This window comes from Solanum verrucosum, unplaced genomic scaffold, assembly GCF_900185275.1.
Source record: "Solanum verrucosum unplaced genomic scaffold, falcon-dt-bn FXZP01000101.1, whole genome shotgun sequence".
In the NCBI taxonomy this organism is placed as follows: Eukaryota; Viridiplantae; Streptophyta; class Magnoliopsida; order Solanales; family Solanaceae; genus Solanum; species Solanum verrucosum.
Window position 1 is genome coordinate 2,853,850 of NW_026020111.1, and position 17,982 is coordinate 2,871,831.

Consider the following 17,982-nt stretch of genomic DNA (forward strand, 5'->3'; position numbering starts at 1 on the left):
GCAAACGTTGGTAGCCACTTCTTCAAACAATGCGGAAATAAATAGCCCTCCATGAAGCAAGTCGAGCGTGTATCTGGTTTAGATCAATGATACACCATATTCAGGAAATGTGTGATTTTTCTTTGAAAAAGAATATACCAACCACAATGTACGAAGATAATCATCTGCAAATGAAAATGTCCATAAGATGATTGTTGTTATGAACAAGTTGAATAAGCAATTTATTTGCAGCAACGAGGTCACAAATAGAGTGATTTTCAAGAATGTATTCGGCTAAGCTCAAAGCCCCATCATATCCATGAAACCAGAAAACGATATATCAGAATGAGTTCAATCATGCAACATCTTCGTGAATGTGATTTGATCACAAATACATTGTCAATATTTGAAAAATTGGTATATAAGATTGGATGACATCATCACAATAAATTATGTGATGGTTTGATCAGGGGAGTAAAATACGCGTTGCACTCTTTTTTTCTTGACCAAGGTTTTGTCCCACTGGATTTTCCTACAAGGTTTTACTGAGGCAACAACTAATGCGTATCAAAAGATATGTATACTCTTTTTCCTTCACTAGAATTTTTTCTCACGTGATTTTTTCTAGTAAGGTTTTAACGAGGCACATTATCTATGGACATCCAAGGGGGAGTGTTATAAATCCATTGAATAATGGATTGTCCATTTGATTTATTCATGAATTAGTTGTATTCATGTATGCATATTTCCAAGGTGACATGAACCTTTGTGTAAGTATGTACCTACTAGTTTGGACATTTAACGTGGTGGCTTTTGAGTGATATCTCAACACTATAAATAGAGATATCATTCACCATTTGTAGGATACACTTGAATAAAAAGAAAAGTCTTCTCCTTCATCTACTTATCTTGTCTTCTTCTCTTTATATTTATATTGTCCTAAGCTTGATTTTATAACAAAAGAGATAAAATAAAATAATAATGTACAATCTTCATTTTATTTTCTTGACTTTTACATTAAAAATAATAGTCCATTTTAACAAGTTAAGAGATTTTTAATTTCTTAAAACATAGTAATCCTATCATTAAGTAATACTAGTACTTAAATTTCAAAGGATAATCAAAATAATTCAATAAAACAAACTCTGAATACATAATTTATTTAGTCTAAATATAAAGTTTGTTTTAATTGTTCTTTAATTTTTTATTGTATAACATTGTTTAAATCCATCAATATGTAATAACAAAAAAAATCATTTTAACGATTGATTTGGTGTGATCGTGATTCATGTTATTATTTTAATATTTTCCTCTCATTTTGTCTTTACTTATTATTTTATAATTCTATTTTATTTTTTACTCTATATATTTATAGTAGCTCTATTAGTATCCTATTATGTAATTATGACACCCCATCCGTTGGACGTTGGAGTTAACTCATACTTTTGGAAGGATGCTTTGTGAGTTATTTTGATTGCACAAAGTTCGTATGCTAAGTGTTAAATTTAAGAAAGTTGTGAAATAAAAGTTGGTAAAAGTTATTGTAAATGGAGTTAAGGAATTTTTTGAGATTTTGGGTTAAATGTCTTATCGATTTTCTCTCAGTATATGAGGAGTTAGAATGCCCATGACCTATCAAATCGAAGGTTTACGAATCTAATTTTCAACACACTAAAATATTCATATTTTTATGAGACTGCACAAGCAGACACCTAGAAGGGGGATTCCCCTAATTCCTAAGTTGGTCGTCCTTTATACCATCTTCTTCGTCTTTTCCTTTTCTCATTAATAACAGTTGAAAATCCAGAAAAACTCATAACCTACCTTCCAAATACTCCACGGGGTTGAAAATCTAAGCACCCAAGGAGTATTTAGAAGGTGGGTTATGAGTTTTTCTAGGTTTTCAATTGTTATTAATAATAATAAAAAAAAGGCGAAGAATGTAGTCTTTTATAAAGACCACCAACTTAGGAACGGGGGGACCCACTTCGAAGTGTCTGCTTGCAGTCTTACGAAAATGTGAATATCTCTCTACTCTGAAGTCATATGGACAAACGGTTTAGTGCATTGAAAACTAGACTCGTAGACCTCCGATTTGATAGGTCATGCACATTCTAACTCTTCATATAGTGGGAGAAAATCGATGAGACATTTAACCTAAAATATCAGAGAATTCCTCACTGGCATTGACAATAACTTTTGTCAATTTTTATTTCACAACTTTCTTTTTTGGTAGACTTAACATATAAAGTTTGTGGAATTAAAATAACTCACAAAACATCCTTCCTAATATGTTAAGAAGTCTTAGTTTATTCCAAAGCACGAGTTAATTCTAATATTCAAATAGGTGAGATATCACAGTAACACCAAAAAATAATATAACCTATACATATATAATATTTATGTGAGGAATATAATACATACTATCATATAACACATTATAGCATAATACGTAACTATTATCCAAATAGAGTGCAGAGGAAAATGATTATGCAATAAGTAATCAGAATATTGTATTTTGTAGATTAAACTGTTTTATACAATGGAACCTCCATTTTAATCTCAAAATTATTCAAGAAATATGCCAATAATCCTCCCTAATTTAAAAAAAAAAAAAAGGGCGAGAAGTAGCCGTGTTTCCAGTTTCAGTCTCGTCATCATTTTCTTCTTCCTTGGCATCTCTTTCAGACAATACATTTCACTTTCTCCCATATTTAGGATAACAAAGGTCCCATTTTTCGCGTTTTACAAGCTTCTTGTCCCACTTTTCTCTCTTAACAACTACCCAAAACTAACCAAAAATCCTCTCTGTATACATTACCATCTTTCTCTATCAACCATACACCAGAATAATGCTATAGACTGTACACTAGTGTGAGGCTACTTGGAGTGACAAAACACACATTGTGAGCTGGAAAATATGTTATTTTTAGCTTCAATTCTGGATCTATTGTGAAAAAGAAAAACCCCATTTCGAATTTTTACCTAAAAAACCAAATGGGGGTTTTGGTAGATTCTTGGTGCTTCTGTAATGGAGGTGGCAAGTCTGAGAGAATGAAAGCTTCCATTTTTTCCACTAAAGGTCCTGCTATGGTACATATTGCTGGTAGTGTTACTGGTTTCTTGATCCACCGGAATCTTTTGCTCACTACTCATGCTATTCTCCCTTCTGTTGCTGTTGCTGAAGCTGCTGAGATCCGCCTCCAAAATGGTGTCGCCGCTTGCCTTTTCCCTCACAGGTCCGTCTAGTAAAAGTTATTGTATCTTCTTGTTCACACGCTAAAAGATAAAAGGTTTCCCTTGTCGTTTTACCTCTAGACTTGGAGTTCCATTAGTATAAAATTAGTTGTAGTTGTTGTTTAGGCCCTAACAAATGTTGGTTGTACCTAAAACTGCATTGAATAATTGGTCGGCTGGCTGTTACCAGAGTGTTTGGAATCTCTGAAACTATATTCTCTTTGTGTGCAACTTTGTCTTGATGTAGAATTTGATACCATTTCAATCTCCAAAACTGGTAGTAGTCTTTATTTGTGTGTGTGTATATATAGGGGTACATGAAAGAGCATACTCAGTCAGTTAAACACTTCTCTCTTTGAACTATTATTGTCCTTCCACCAAAAATTATGTTTGGGACGATTTCTGAAGAGATTGAAGTAGCTGTGCCTGCCAGTGAAGCTTGGAAGGTATATGGCACGCTTCAATTGGCCAATATTGTGGTCAAAGAGCTCCCTCATGTCCTACACAAGGTTGATGTAATTGAAGGTGATGGCGGTACTGGGACAGTCCTCAAACTAACCTTTCCACCTGGCACTCCGCTGTTTACCTATTCCAAGGAAAGATTTTCTGTTGTGGATGATGAGAATCGGGTAAAAGTAGCTCTGGTGGTGGAAGGTGGGCTTCTTGATCACGGATTCACCTTCTTTCAGGTGCGCTTTGATGTCATAGAGAAGTATGAAACAACATGCATCACCAAAGCCACGATTGAGTATGAGGTCAAGGAAGAAGCAGCTGCTAATGTTTCATTTGTTAGTATTCAAACTTTTGTGACCATAATGGAAGCTGTTGCTAAGTATCTAACTCAGCAGAAAGATGGTCAATAATCTCCCCGATGCCTTTGTTTCTGTTAAGCCCGTGAGGATGTTAATTCATGAAATTGCTTCATACTAGCAGAAGACAGAAAGCTTGTCGGTATTTGGGTATTGAATTTAGCTTGTACCATTTGCCTCCTAGAAGGGGAAAATGAATAAATAAGAACCTCACAATCGCTGATTATTAGAAATGGAATAACTAGCATCACAGGATAGTAATTAGCTGTCTACGACCCTATTACGGAAAAGATGCGGGAGTTTCTTAAAAATTTGGTCAAGGTTTGAGGATGAGATAGTTTCTATTGTGTGTCTCTGATGATTGTTATGCGGAGTTTCTTGTTCAGAGTCACAGAAATTTCAAAATAACGTACGTACTAACAAGGTTGTCAAAATATAGTCAATCATAAAATTAGATCTGGATTTGTGATAGATATTTCTTTCTCCAACCTAATCACACATTGATGAAATTTAGATTGTTAGTTACTAGTGCTGACATTTCAACAGAAGTTTTGACAATTTTGTTAACTCATTTAATTCATGGTATTATGATATCTGGTATTTTGGCTAATTGGTGTTCCAACATGGAGGTTATCAGATGGGTCATGACTAGGCCTGAAAAGGGCCCCGGCCCCGTACCGGCTCGAGACCTGTCCCGCCGGTCCTGGTCCCGTGTGGTGAGGTGGGTTGGGAGGTTAGGGGGATAGGGGACCTGGGATGGGACGGTTTGGTTTTATGTCTCGGTCGACCTGGCCCGGTCCCATCCCGGCTGAACCGGCGCGGTCTTGCGGGACAAATTTAATTATGACTGTTGTACAATGTGTATGCGCAACAGAATTGGTGTCTTGCTTGTGTGTGCTCTGGTTTCATCGAATACGAAAATAAAGCAGCTTCACAAAGAGTACCATGTATTAATATTGCATATGATCTTCTGAAAACAAAGTTAAGAAATCCGTGTGTACAGTTTTTGCCTGTGGTGATCTATTTCACAGAGAGATGAAGAAACTCGAAGGATAGGATGAAGATCATGTAAATAGTTCACTAGAATCTGATGTTTATCTGAAGATCAATGGGCATTCTATCTGGGGAAGAACTTAACGTTTGAGTGACTATAAGTTACATTTAGTACGTCTTAAAATTGTTAGCTTTCTGATAAGTGAATGCTTTTATGCATTGTAGTTTTTTATAATTTTGTCCATTGGTAACACAAGTTCAGCCTTTTGCTAGCTGTCTCAATTTTATGCATCTGATTTTATACCCTTCTATTGCAGATTCTTTATAACCAGTTCTGTATTAGATCTGACAATAGTTGGCCTTGATGTCATGGATGGAGACACAAATGCACATCTTCAGCAGCCTCACTACCTAAAAACCTGTTCCAAACCTAATTTGGAGCTAGGTAATGTCATTTACCTGCTAGGATATAGCGAGGAAAAGGAGTTGACCGTTGGTGAAGGAAAAGTGATAATAGCCACTGATAATCTTATAAAGCTGTCAACTGATGGCATAAGCTGGAGGCCAGGTTCTGCTGGTTTTGATGCTCATGGCAATCTTGCATTCATGGTATGTGACCCTATGAAGCTTGCGACATCTCCCAACTCAAAATCCTCAACCACTTCAGCATCCTCTTCATCATCAAGGAAGAAGGAATGTCCCATGCAATTTGGTATACCTATCCCCATAATATGTGACTGGTTAAACCAGCATTGGGAGGGAAACCTTGATGACCTCAACAAACCCAAGTTACCAATAATTCGGTTGATGTCAGCTGGTCAAAAGAGTGATCATTCTTGTGCTTCCTTCACGATGAGGCGTGTTTTTAAGTCAACTGAAGCTGAAAATGGGGGGACGCCATCATCATCAAACAGATTGTCAAAGCCTAGAGAGCAGTCTGGCCCAAGCTGTTCCGCTGTTGCAACTAATATGGAAGAGGAAGCATTAACTACTGATCCTCATGCTGTCACTCATGTACATGGAATTCCAACTCCTGAAATTTATGAATCACCAAATTTAACTTCAATACCAGTTAGGATGAAGGAAGGTACTCACATCCAGCTTTTAGATATCAACTTTCCACCCAGGATTGCGAAATTTTCTGGCTCACCGCAACCTGCCAGAAGAATCCGTTCCAGCTTTGGTGAAAATTTTGTCAACAAACCTCCCTTGGAGCATCCAGTAAGAAAAGGTGACATATGGCAATCCAATCCCGTGGCAGATGCTGAGATTGCTTCTACTGGATCTGTAAATGGGATCCAGAGTGAAGTTCAATCAAGTTCTTCTCCTATAAGGATATTGGAAATGGAAAATGGATACAGTAGTGACGGAGAGATAACAATGTATTCTGCGGAAACTGCTGAAAGTCGAAATTTTCCAAGTCCTAGAGAGGGAAGGTTTCAACAGGTAGGGAGGAGCCAAAGTTGTGTGAACTACAATAGATGGGGAACAGCCCAACAAAATGCGGGTGTTCGCAGAGCAATGCTACAACAACAGCAGAGGAGCAGTATGCAAGGAAGGAAAGTCTACTCCCAAGGGGCGAATTCTCAGAGGAGTAATGACTATTTTAACCCGACCGTATCTTCAATCATGAAGAAACGGAACAACATGGAGCCACAGACCAGACCCCGTCAAAGTGCAGTAAATTCATCACCAAAATGGAATTTCTGATTTACAAACTTTAGATAAAATCATTCTTTCGAGGCAAGCTCTCCTTTTTCGGGCTTACACTGTAACTATATATTGTGACTACATGTGCAAATGTATTTCGAGAAGAAGAAAATTTTAGTAAAGGCAGTATAATCATCTGTGATGTACAGCAGAGGATCTATGGAATACTTAAATTTATGGCTGCATGCACACATGTCCTCCATGACATGTGTGCCTCTTATTAATAGTAGAAAAAAGTACCTACTTTTCGTTTAGAGGAAGAGATAAAGTATACATAGCCTAAAAAATACAATATTTCTTTCTTTATTATCTGTTGAGTTATCTACCTTTTGTGAAATCTTTGTTAGTTTATATGTTGCTAATTTTTAAAATTAGAAGAGCTTGTTAAATTTCGAGGTACACCGATTGAAATATCTTTAATGTCAGTGTCATAAACTGATTGTCTGATTCCACTGTCCATAGTAATTCCTATTACCTTATGGCATACTTATTTTGCTTAAACCGCAATCAGAATACTTTCAACATCACCACATATTCCATCAGAGTAGAGAAATGTTCACCAACAGGCTAGTGAATATTTTAACCTTACAAAACAGTGCACACCATTTTCATAAAACGGATCCCCACCACCTCTGGCCACTTATGAACTTAATATTGATACAATATAAGATAATACAATTCGATACATTATGAGATAATACTGAAAAATCATCAAAACAGAGTGTGAAGTCCCAATGAGTCGAGCGTGAGTATGGCCAAACTGTGTATACCCCACCCAAGTAAGTTTTATAAATATTATTATAACAGGAAAAAATGAGGTGTCTTTTAGACCAAGTTATTCACACCACAAGTGGAGGCTACAAAAACATCATCAGAATATCACATAGGAACAAAGAATACAAAAACTCATTCATCCAAATTCTCTGTGGTTCTAAAGCTCGCCGAAGAAGGAAATCAGGATTTAACAACACAGACAAGATGTCAATAGGATGCCCAGGCTGGATTCTGTGAAATCGGCTTTGAGTCAAACCATCCCATGTCATCCATGAACCTCTTAATCAAATGACCTGCTGCATAAGCAACACCTGAGACCATACCTGCAGCTATAACATAAGACAAAATAGTCTTGAAGTATTTACTGAACTTATTTGCTCTTTGTGTATAAGCCTTTGCAGCAGCAAGTATGATAACACACAGAAGAGAAGCCGCGGCAACTGCTATAAGTTTGTAGTCCCTGTCATCACTCTTCCGAAATGTGAAGCCATATATTACAGGGGGGATAAGTCCAAACACAAAATATGACAACATGGCAAAAGTAGCATGAAGGAGGAAGTTTTTTCTTTGGCCAAGTAGTTCTCCGTATCGATCTACTTGGTAATTGGAACCTCCTCCAACACTATATTTCAAGTCCACCAACTGCAAGTTTGATAATAGTTAAGAAGCAAGAATTAAAGCAGAAGCAGAAAGGAAGGTAGAACAAGAGTCAGCAAGTGTAAACAACACAATACTTACATTTTGACAAATGACAAAAAGTCCACCTATCAAATTTGCCACTCCAATAGTAACAATCTTCACTGCAGTATCAAGATAAATCTATAAGTGAGCCATTCTTATTCTGTCAAGATATAGGAGCTAAAAGTATTAAAGCCCTTGGTTTTTTCAGTTTTAATAGCTTTGTTATAAGCAATTAAGCATCAGCATTATCCATAGAAGTCATAATTCTTAGTTTTTCAGTTGTAATTGCTTTGTAATTGAGTCCCACATCGATGGTGGGATGGGGACTTGGGAGATCCTCCCCTCATGATCTAGCTTTAGGGGTTGAGTTAGGCTACCTGATGTTGGGTCCCAATATTATATTACCCATGCTCCAATTGCAGGAGGGGATTGGGGTTGAGTTCCACATCGGTGGTGGGATGGGGACATAGTCTACTTTACTACTTATATGGTCTTGAGAGATCCTCCCCGTGAGTTAGATTTTGGGGTTGAGTTAGGCCCAAAGTTCATTTCTTTAACAAGCTCGACAACAAAAATAAGGTCTCAATGACTTACTTGTGTCAGCATCAGATGCAGCTGCAGAGGAGACCACTCCCAAGCTTGTGATTGCCTCTATTAAACCTCCATATACTATGCATTTTACAATCTCCAGTGATCTGGAATCTTTAACTTCAACTGGAAGTATTGGTCTTCGTGAGTTGTTGGAATACCCTGTTGATGGAGAAGCTCTTGGGTCTTCCAATATAGGAATTCGGTAATCATCTCCTGCATTATATAGCTATTTATGAAAACATATTTCCCAACAAACTTTGTAACATAATATGAACACCTAATCTCTAATGCTTTGCAATACTTAACCGACATACAACTACAGATGCTGAACTAATAATGTTCAAATGATACATGTATAGGATTGGAAAAATCTGATGCACCACATGAGTACTGGAATACAAATGTTTTGCTACATATCTTCAAGTTTCCCAGCACTCTCACCTTTACTCTCTATAATTTCAGTTGGTGACTTCTTGGAAGGCATTATCCCTGGAATGAAGCCACCTGAAAAGTGGTCCGATTTCCCAAAGATTAGTAGAAAGAAAATAAAACATAGGAAAAAGTCTTCGCCTCATGTCACTTTCAACAAGTAATGCAGTACATGTAGAACTTCTTGCCATTGACATGTTAAGCACTAACCAAGATGCATGTTCAAATGTTGAAACTGGCTAAAAGAGAAGATTAAGATCTTTTCGTGTTACTAGAATGTTGAGAGACACAGGGCAGGTAACTAACAATATCAAGAATGTGTAACAATATTAGACATTGTTCTCATACTAATTGGTGAAGTAAAGTAATGCATCAGAAAAATCCAAGACCCCAACTTATAGGATTGATCAGGTAAGCAATACATTGTCCTAATGTTATCCATAACTATTTGAACTAGAAAGCGGTACAAATTAATGACTGAACTAATCATACATGAAAGTAGTTACAGGTTTACAACACACACTGAAATGATTTGAAGTGAATAAAGTATCATGACTAAATAAATACCTTCATTTATGTTTGGGAGATGTGGTTCTCTGGCTATTTCTGTACTAGTAGTTCCTCCTCCATTTCCAAATATTGGGAACGGATTGAGCTTCTTTCCTGCAGAAATTTAACAAGATACACATACCAGTCATCATCATGTGTTGATGAGAGATACTCATAGATCAGAAGAAAATAGAACTTGTAGATATATATATATATATATATATATATACCTATACGTACGAAAACACTGAAGCATGAGAGGCATCCAAGTAGCTCCGGTTTTTGGTCATGACGATCATCATCAGTTTCTATTATAATCCTTCTTTCTCGTTTTACCCTTCGAAGGACAACTTTAGTTATACGAGAAGTACACTTTGGACAGTATGCATTATGTGTGTGTTTTAGCTTATCAACTGCTGTTGTGTCAAAGAACTCCAACTCAACAGTTTCTTCCTCAACTTGTTCAATGATTGTTTCATTTCCACTTCCTTTTCTGATTGAAGAACTTGATTGTGAATCATGTCCTTGTGAATTAGGTGGAAGCCATACACCAGGAAGAATTTCTCCCTTACCATATTTTCCCGTCTCATCGAGTGAATTTTGTCCATATAAAAGTGGCTCAGAAAGAATTTGATTTTCCGTCTCATCGAGTAAATTTTGTCCATGTAAAAGTGGAACACATACGTCCGAAATAATTTCACCCTTAGGATTTCCCGTCTCTACGGGTGAATTTTGTCCATGTAAAAGTGGAACACATACAGTAGAAAGAATTTCACCCTTGGGATTTCCTGTCTCATTTATTTGTCCATTAGCATTTCCCGTGTGATCATCACCATTGAGAACAACGTGAAAGTCTACAGCGTCAATTACTGAAAGAGGAACACAAGTTAGGTTCATTAACTTGTAAAATAAAATAAAATGTATTACACAATTGTGTAAGTCCGCAAAATAATTTGACTCACTACAATAAATAACTTTAACTTAGTATTAACTTTTAGAGCCAATAATAAATATGTATATTAACAAACAATATTAAAGCCTTTATCGGCATTATTGAATTCAATGTTGCTATAAGTTTTAGGGACATTTACAAAGAGCGTTAATTACCTGTAAAATAAACATATTTAACAATAATTAGATTATTACCGCTAAAGATTATTTTTGGTGTAGCGACTTATGTATTGTAGAGTGGAATAGAAAGTAAAATAGTAGTTGAAAAATGATTTAGAAGCATAGTATTGTTATGAAGATATATATTAAACTAGTTCATCCTCCTCCTTTAGAATTAGCAAAGGAAATTGTAATGGTTTGAGGAAAATTGAAGTGGCCTACATTTATAGATTAACAAAAACCAAAGGAAATAGAGAAGAAGCTCACAATCAGTCACGTCTTGTTAGCTATAAACTTGCTGGCAGATTTTGATTTTCAAATTCCTAGTTTCGTTGTCATATATAATTTAATCCAGCTATTAGCTGACTTTAATTGAATATATATGTATATATATATATATATATATATATATATATATATATATATATGACCCAAGAAACATAGGACCTATACTAGAACAAAAAGGACATTTGTGACACTACAGATTTTTTTTAATATTGTCTTAAAAATATTTAGCAATAACTGAGTTAATGGTCTTACGTCCAAAGTCACTAATTAAGCCTTTAACGATATTAAGAATGTTGATTATAAATACTCATATTTATTATTGTTGCTAAATATATAATATGCCATAAAATAATTTCCACAAAATCCTTTATTTTTTATAATGCTAAAGTCAAACTTTATTAAGAAGCCTTAATTAATTTTTTCTTCTTCAAAATATCATACATATTAACATGATTCAAGCTTTATTTATATCTCAAAATATTTGAATTCTAAGAACTAATAAGAACATATTTGAATTCTAAGAACTAATAAGAAAATATACTACTATAAGGTAATCTTTTAAAAAAACATTAATTTCAAACACCTCCCTTCAGGTATTGCTCTATCACACTGATCTCCCTCGTGATTTACCATATTACACAAAACTAAAACTTGATATCAAAATAAAATTTTATTCTTCCAATATGTTTACAGCAATGTTTGAAAATTTGAGTATGAGAAAAAAAATAAAAATTGAACGGGGTGTTTGCCGTTTGGTCAAGAAAATTATGAATATTTTTTTAATTTTTATTTTATTTTATCATAAATATTCAATATTTGAAGGAATATTACCATAGAATTAATTAAGGGGGCCAAAAGCTGCTTCAATGGTTTTACCATTTAGCCAGTACTAATATTGACTCACATTAGTTGAGGAAATGAATTTTAAAAAATATTTATGAGCTAGCTAGATTTGGACGTTGAGTTAAACCTAAGATATATTACCTTCATTAAAGTAGACGCTATTTTTAAGCTTGTCCTTGCTCGCCTCTTCCTCATCACTGCTAGACGATACTTCATCTTCATTAACAACACCACGATCAACGTTGGCTGAGCGTCGAGCTTCACTTATGATGAGTGTCTCCTCCACCGTCTCCTCCGCCATCCAGTTGTGTTGCGCGGCCACCTCCATTGGAATATTAATTTTAATTATGTGGACCATAAGACTTGTGAAATGGTATATTTGCGCGCAGCACGCTACAACTCAAGTTGCATCTCTCTAACAGCCAAATTCATGTGATATAAATAGACAACAATTTAGTCAATTATTAAATCTTATTTTAGTTTTAAAAAAAAAGGTAATAAATGAAGGTGGTTAGGAGAGAAGTGTGAAAAAAACAAGTAAACGCCTACTTGGTCTATATAAGAGGGGAAAAAGAACGTGATAATTAAGGGTGTTTTTTTTTCTAGATTGAAGTTATTATTAGATGTTGTACTCTATCGATTTCTTTGTATGTTTACTTCTTTATATTTAAACTCTCTTGATGCAGAGGCGTATTTAGGATTTTACGAAGATGAGTGCACTATATTACGAAAAGATGGATTTAAGATATATGATCTGATTTTTAGCTTCTTATCACTAAACATAAAACAATTTTCTTTTAGGAATTTTTAATATAACAGACTTGAAATTTTGAAAGATTACAAAAAATAAATTAAATTAAAACGCTAAAAGTGCTATCAATATTCACTTAGAGAGATATGACCCAATTTTAAAAATTAAAAAAAATAAAAATAGATATAACGTTTAAGTTTATAATCTCACTTAGAGGGATCATCCAATAATCATTGCATAAATCACTACATGATACTTCGAGCATAGGTTCACACATCTATAATTTAAGTAATTTTATAAAAAAAAATACAACGCTAATATATATGAGTTAGCGTGTATTCAGTAACCCCCTAAATACGCCTCTGGCTTAATTATAAAAATTCCGACTCCACTACTAATTAAAAATATGAAATAATTAACTTACACATCAATATGAACGTACGTACTTAACTATTGATTTTGGTTATACTAAGGACAAAGGAACATGATAATCTTAAAAAAGATCTTGGAGTAGTTGTTTAGACATATAATTGGGGATTACAGATTGTCTCCGGGTAATGATTCTTCTATCTAGCGTAGACTTAGAAAAAAATATATGTAATGCATGTCTACAACGTGGCTATACCTGTCTAAATGTCTTTAGTCAAGTTTCTTCCAATTTAATACTAGCTTCTTAATATTTAAATCCAAGTATTAGGTCACTACATATATAGTTGACCTGACTTAGTTGATTTCAGATATGAGATTCGCACCATAGGCCTCCTCATGTTAATTGAACTCTCGCGGAAATTTCATAAATAGCAAAGAGATTAAATTTAATAAGTCCCTTACCTACGGTTTGCTTAATTATGCTTTATAATTATAATTTCATTTTCTATAGATATTTTCGTTTATATAATTCACTTGTCAATATACAAACATAGTAAGTATATACAAATTATGTATTTACATTTATACAACATCAGATGTATCAACATGCTAATTATATACAAGTTATGGTAAGCATATACAAATTCTGAATTTATACAAATAGGAGTCGAATTATACAAATTCTAGATGTGGGTCACATAACTATATATGATTGTAAGTTAGTGACGAATGATAATTTAATTAAATTGTAGTTACGTTAACTAATTAACTAGTATATGTTCGCTTATTCGTGTAATTTTCATCTAATTGACATGACACTATAATAAATAAACAATTTAGCGGTAAGAATAAAATTCCCGCTATATTATATTTAACGATAATAATAAATATGAGTATTTATAATTAACACTCTATATAAATACCGCTAAAAACTTTAGTAACTCTAGATATAATGATATTATTAACTCAATTATCGTTAAATGTTTCTGCGAAAGAAAAAAATTCAATCATCCTACTTAAAGAGAGAGAATTTAGAATAGACCAGAATCTCCCTCCCTAACCACTAGATATCTCTTTGTTGTAGTGTGAATTAAGTGTGAACTAGATTATCCATATTCCTCCACCTCCATTATTATGATGAAGCACATGTTAATCACTGTCAATGCAACGTCAGGAGTCCAGGGATATATATTATTAGTATGATTAATCCTGAAAATTATGAAGAAATTTTTTTATGTAATTAACAGTCTGCCAATGAGAAAAAGAAAAACTAATTTGATATTTAAAATTAATTTGAACTTGCAAGATTATTGTGGCTTCATGTTTTTAATTATTGACATAGATATACTCGGATAATATTGTTAACCAAAACTTGAATATATAACAGGAGATTATATAAACTATAGTCTGTACATAGGCTATTGCATCGGACACCAAATCGACTCAATTTACTATAGTGGAAATATGTATTAATTAATCTCGATTAAGTAATAGAAGCATATATAAACACATTGGAGTAATATATTTATCGGAAAAGGGTCAAAAAAAATATTCTTGAACTATTCGGAGAGGTTTAAATATAACCCTCATTCACCTATTGAACTAAAAATACTCCCTGATCCATCTTTTTGATCTATTTTTACCCTTAAAACTAATCGTCTTTTCCTTTTTAGTTATTATTATTTATTACGTGACATCCTACTGAATAAGATTAAATCTCAACCCATTATCCCCTATCCACTCGAACCCATATTCATAGCCTCATGACCCAAACCCAATTAATATACTAGTTGTTCACTTGTGAAGTCTAACCGACATTGAATAAGTTTTTCTTAGTGGAAGAAAATGCTGATAAGAGGAGAGAATGAGGAAAGTAATGAGGAGTATGAACCAAAAGTGGCTTCATTCGGGTCTTACCACCACAGAAAGGAGAAGCTCAAGTTCGTTGAAGATTTCTGGATCCGTTTTCAAAAAAAGAGGATCTTTTAATTGGGTTCGGGTCATGATATTATCAGAGGTGAAGTCAGAATTTTGAGTTTGTGGGTTCTTAATTACAAGCAAGACTACCTTCTCAACAAGTACCGATTTTTAATATATTTATTTAATTTTCTAGTACAAATACAAGATTAATGAAAAAGTTATTGGGTTCGTCGGAACTCACGAACCCCACCTAACTCTGCCTCTAGGTGCAACTAGTGGGTTTCAAACCCATATATAAGGAGCACAAGGCTTTGAAAGTAGCATAAACACCACTGGGCCATTCTCCAATTTATGTATGTAAGTTCGCACCTTCATAACTACATATTTATTTCGGATTTTTTAGAACAAATACAGAATTTATGAAAAATTTACTAGATTCACGCCAGTTTGCAATATTACATCTCTATCATACTTTGGGCCTCATATACATATATGTGCCTCTTGCATATACATGTATGTATCTGAGATACAACTAAAAGTCATTACTTAAGGATTGTGTCTAATTAAGGGATATACTTGAAACCATTAATTAAGGAGAAAATCACACTTGTAACAATGTAACAACTTGACCCGATCGTTATGAATAAGCCAATAGTGAAAGAATTTTGGCAAAAAAACTTCTCAGATAGCGACTTAAATATTTTTAGTCAGGCTAGCCAATAGTGATGTTTCCTTATAGCTAAGGTATTAAGGAGTTCATATGAATTTTCATATTTGAATTCGGGTAAGTATTACCCTCGAAATTGATCTTGGCATGGAAGGTTATTTCAGCACATCAAGTGAAGAAGCTGTGTTGTTAAAATTTGGTTTTTCGGAGTTTGAAACTCTAAAATTTCATCGAGTACGCTATAACGGATGGCCTCCCTCTATAGTGGATTGTGCAGAACGCTATAATAGGGTAAGTTCCACTATAACAACACCATATAGCGAGCTAGGATGTTATAGTGGGTCAAATCGAAATTTATAGCAGAAACAACCCCAAAACTCTTATTTTCTCCACTTTGTGTTCTTGGAGTTGGGAGTGTCGATTTTGGGCAGTTTGCACTTGTTTTTCACGAATTTCATCGATAGAGGTAAGAATTCGACTCCTCAACCTTGTGCATTGATTCTTAAGACTTAGAATCTAAGTTATTTTTCGAGGGGGGGTGGACATGATTGATGGTGGAAAAAGTTATAAGTTGGGGAAGAGAATCATATTTTTGGCCTGAGGTTAGGATTTGTTAATAATTTGGGTAATTAATAGGTCATTAGTGATTGATTATTGTTTGTACTGTTTGTTTTAGACCAAAAACAAGGTGAGACACTTCTCAAGGGGAAAAATCAGGTTATTTAGAGTTTTCAAAAGGCTTGATTCGAGGTAGTGATTGTTGTATATTTCCGATTTATGTATGTTTGCATGTCTACTCTCTGTAGTATCATTTGTGCAATGCATGGTAGAAAGGCATGCAATATGACATCATGTAGGTAATCTCATGCAATGAACTTGCTACTCTGGCTTATGATTTCAAGTGGTCTTATTCATTGTGCTATGTGATTGTACTTGATTGTTGGTTGACTCAGGTACCATGCTCATACACTAACTATGGATGACTTGGGTACCAAGCTAGAGGGTACACTAACTATAGATAACTTGAGTACTGCGGTGGTACACTAACACTTTGGATTCGGGTTCCATAAGAGGTCTAGATATGTGATTGTGATTCCATGAGAGGATCAAACATTTGCATTTGTTATCATGTGAGACATGGATCCAGGTATCGTTGTTTCATGACATGTAACTGAGAGTCTATGTGAGTTGTTACTTGTTGTTGTATGCATTCATCTATGTTACTATATTGTAGTGAACTATTTACATTCATATCTTGGGTTAGTCGTGCGATCCGTGATTGTGTATTGATACTGCACTTGCTTTTTTCCTTGTTGAGTATGTGGAATCTTCCAGCGGCTAATTTAAGACCTCAATTAAGGGGAATTTGATTTCGAATCCAATGGTGAACTACATCTTTCAGGCTGCCATGGATTCCTCTATTTCTCTTGTCCATCTCTTCGGACACAGACATTAGATTTAGTTTGATGTTTAGTTTAGGGATTACATGTTGAGTCTTGATTATAGAGTTTTGGTATAATGATTTTTAGTTCTTAGAGGTTGCTTTCAACGTTAATTGTTTTTGGACTATTGAGTTGAGTTTTTAGGGACTCAATCCTTTAGTTGTCTAAACTGTTATTTCCTATTTTTTGATAAATTTAATTTTATTTAAACGGTGTTGAGTTGGTTTTGGATTAGTCTTTGGTTCTCCCACCATATGGTTTAGTTTGGATGCCACTCACAATGATATGGGTCGTGACAAACAACTTTAGATGATATGACATATCACAACTCCTAAAAAAATCAAAACAATCAAAATCCTTCTTAGTTTAGCGATTCAACAAATTAGACTTCTTAATTCGGAAACATGTACACTTTTTAGATTCACAAAATCTTATTCAGATAACACTCGCTGGCAAAGACCTCGAAATGATAACTTATCACATGTCTCATCACGACGTTCATAATCAATGCATTCAAGCAATATCACACCACATGGAAGAGACAACAAATCATACAATTCAAGTCCACAATTCATGCTTTCAAGTATTTCATCAATCAATCATCAAGGGTCACAATAAGGCATTATCATGTTCATCACATAGCCTTTTTCATTTCAACCCCTTTTTATTCATATAGATATAACAAGTGGACAATTACCTCATTGTCATTACTCCCAACACGCAATCAACGAAGGAGACATAAAAATCCAACTATAATACAAGGTTTAGGAAGTCACTTGCCTTAAATCAATCAACTATTACTCCAATAGTTGAGTCTTCCCTTGTGAATCACTTCTGAAG

At 34.5% G+C, this 17,982-nt stretch overlaps 3 protein-coding genes across 3 annotated transcripts; 2 read left to right on the top strand and 1 right to left on the bottom strand.

Moving 5' to 3' along the window:
- Window positions 1–2,803: 2,803 nt before the first annotated feature.
- Window positions 2,804–6,790, top strand: LOC125825509 (uncharacterized). The gene is made up of 2 exons (XM_049504832.1): window positions 2,804–3,218; window positions 5,336–6,790. Exons 1-2 carry the CDS (start codon window positions 2,977–2,979, stop codon window positions 6,726–6,728), a joined length of 1,635 nt encoding a protein of 544 aa, XP_049360789.1. The 5' UTR covers window positions 2,804–2,976; the 3' UTR covers window positions 6,729–6,790.
- On the top strand, window positions 3,576–4,297 carry LOC125825510 (norbelladine synthase-like). The gene has a single exon (XM_049504833.1). It carries the CDS (start codon window positions 3,603–3,605, stop codon window positions 4,077–4,079), a length of 477 nt encoding a protein of 158 aa, XP_049360790.1. The 5' UTR covers window positions 3,576–3,602; the 3' UTR covers window positions 4,080–4,297.
- Window positions 6,791–7,655: 865 nt separating the features above from the next.
- On the bottom strand, window positions 7,656–12,321 carry LOC125825539 (membrane protein of ER body 2-like). Its single transcript, XM_049504870.1, has 7 exons — window positions 12,135–12,321; window positions 9,983–10,621; window positions 9,771–9,866; window positions 9,216–9,278; window positions 8,778–8,987; window positions 8,241–8,302; window positions 7,656–8,144 (listed from the first exon to the last, which is right to left on the bottom strand). The coding sequence occupies exons 1-7, from the start codon at window positions 12,319–12,321 to the stop codon at window positions 7,710–7,712; spliced, it is 1,692 nt and encodes a 563-aa protein (XP_049360827.1). The 3' UTR covers window positions 7,656–7,709.
- Window positions 12,322–17,982: the final 5,661 nt, after the last annotated feature.

Excerpts from the sequence above, each read along its gene's own strand:
- LOC125825509 (XM_049504832.1), top strand. The coding sequence starts at position 2,977 with ATGGGGGTTTTGGTAGATTCTTGGTGCTTCTGTAATGGAGGTGGCAAG. Across the intron at positions 3,219-5,335 it reads GCTTGCCTTTTCCCTCACAG|ATTCTTTATAACCAGTTCTG; the intron begins GTCCGTCTAGTA and ends CTTCTATTGCAG.
- LOC125825539 (XM_049504870.1), bottom strand. The coding sequence starts at position 12,321 with ATGGAGGTGGCCGCGCAACACAACTGGATGGCGGAGGAGACGGTGGAG. Across the intron at positions 9,867-9,982 it reads CAGTGTTTTCGTACGTATAG|GAAAGAAGCTCAATCCGTTC; the intron begins GTATATATATAT and ends AAATTTCTGCAG. Across the intron at positions 9,279-9,770 it reads TCTCCCAAACATAAATGAAG|GTGGCTTCATTCCAGGGATA; the intron begins GTATTTATTTAG and ends ACCACTTTTCAG.
- LOC125825510 (XM_049504833.1), top strand. The coding sequence starts at position 3,603 with ATGTTTGGGACGATTTCTGAAGAGATTGAAGTAGCTGTGCCTGCCAGT.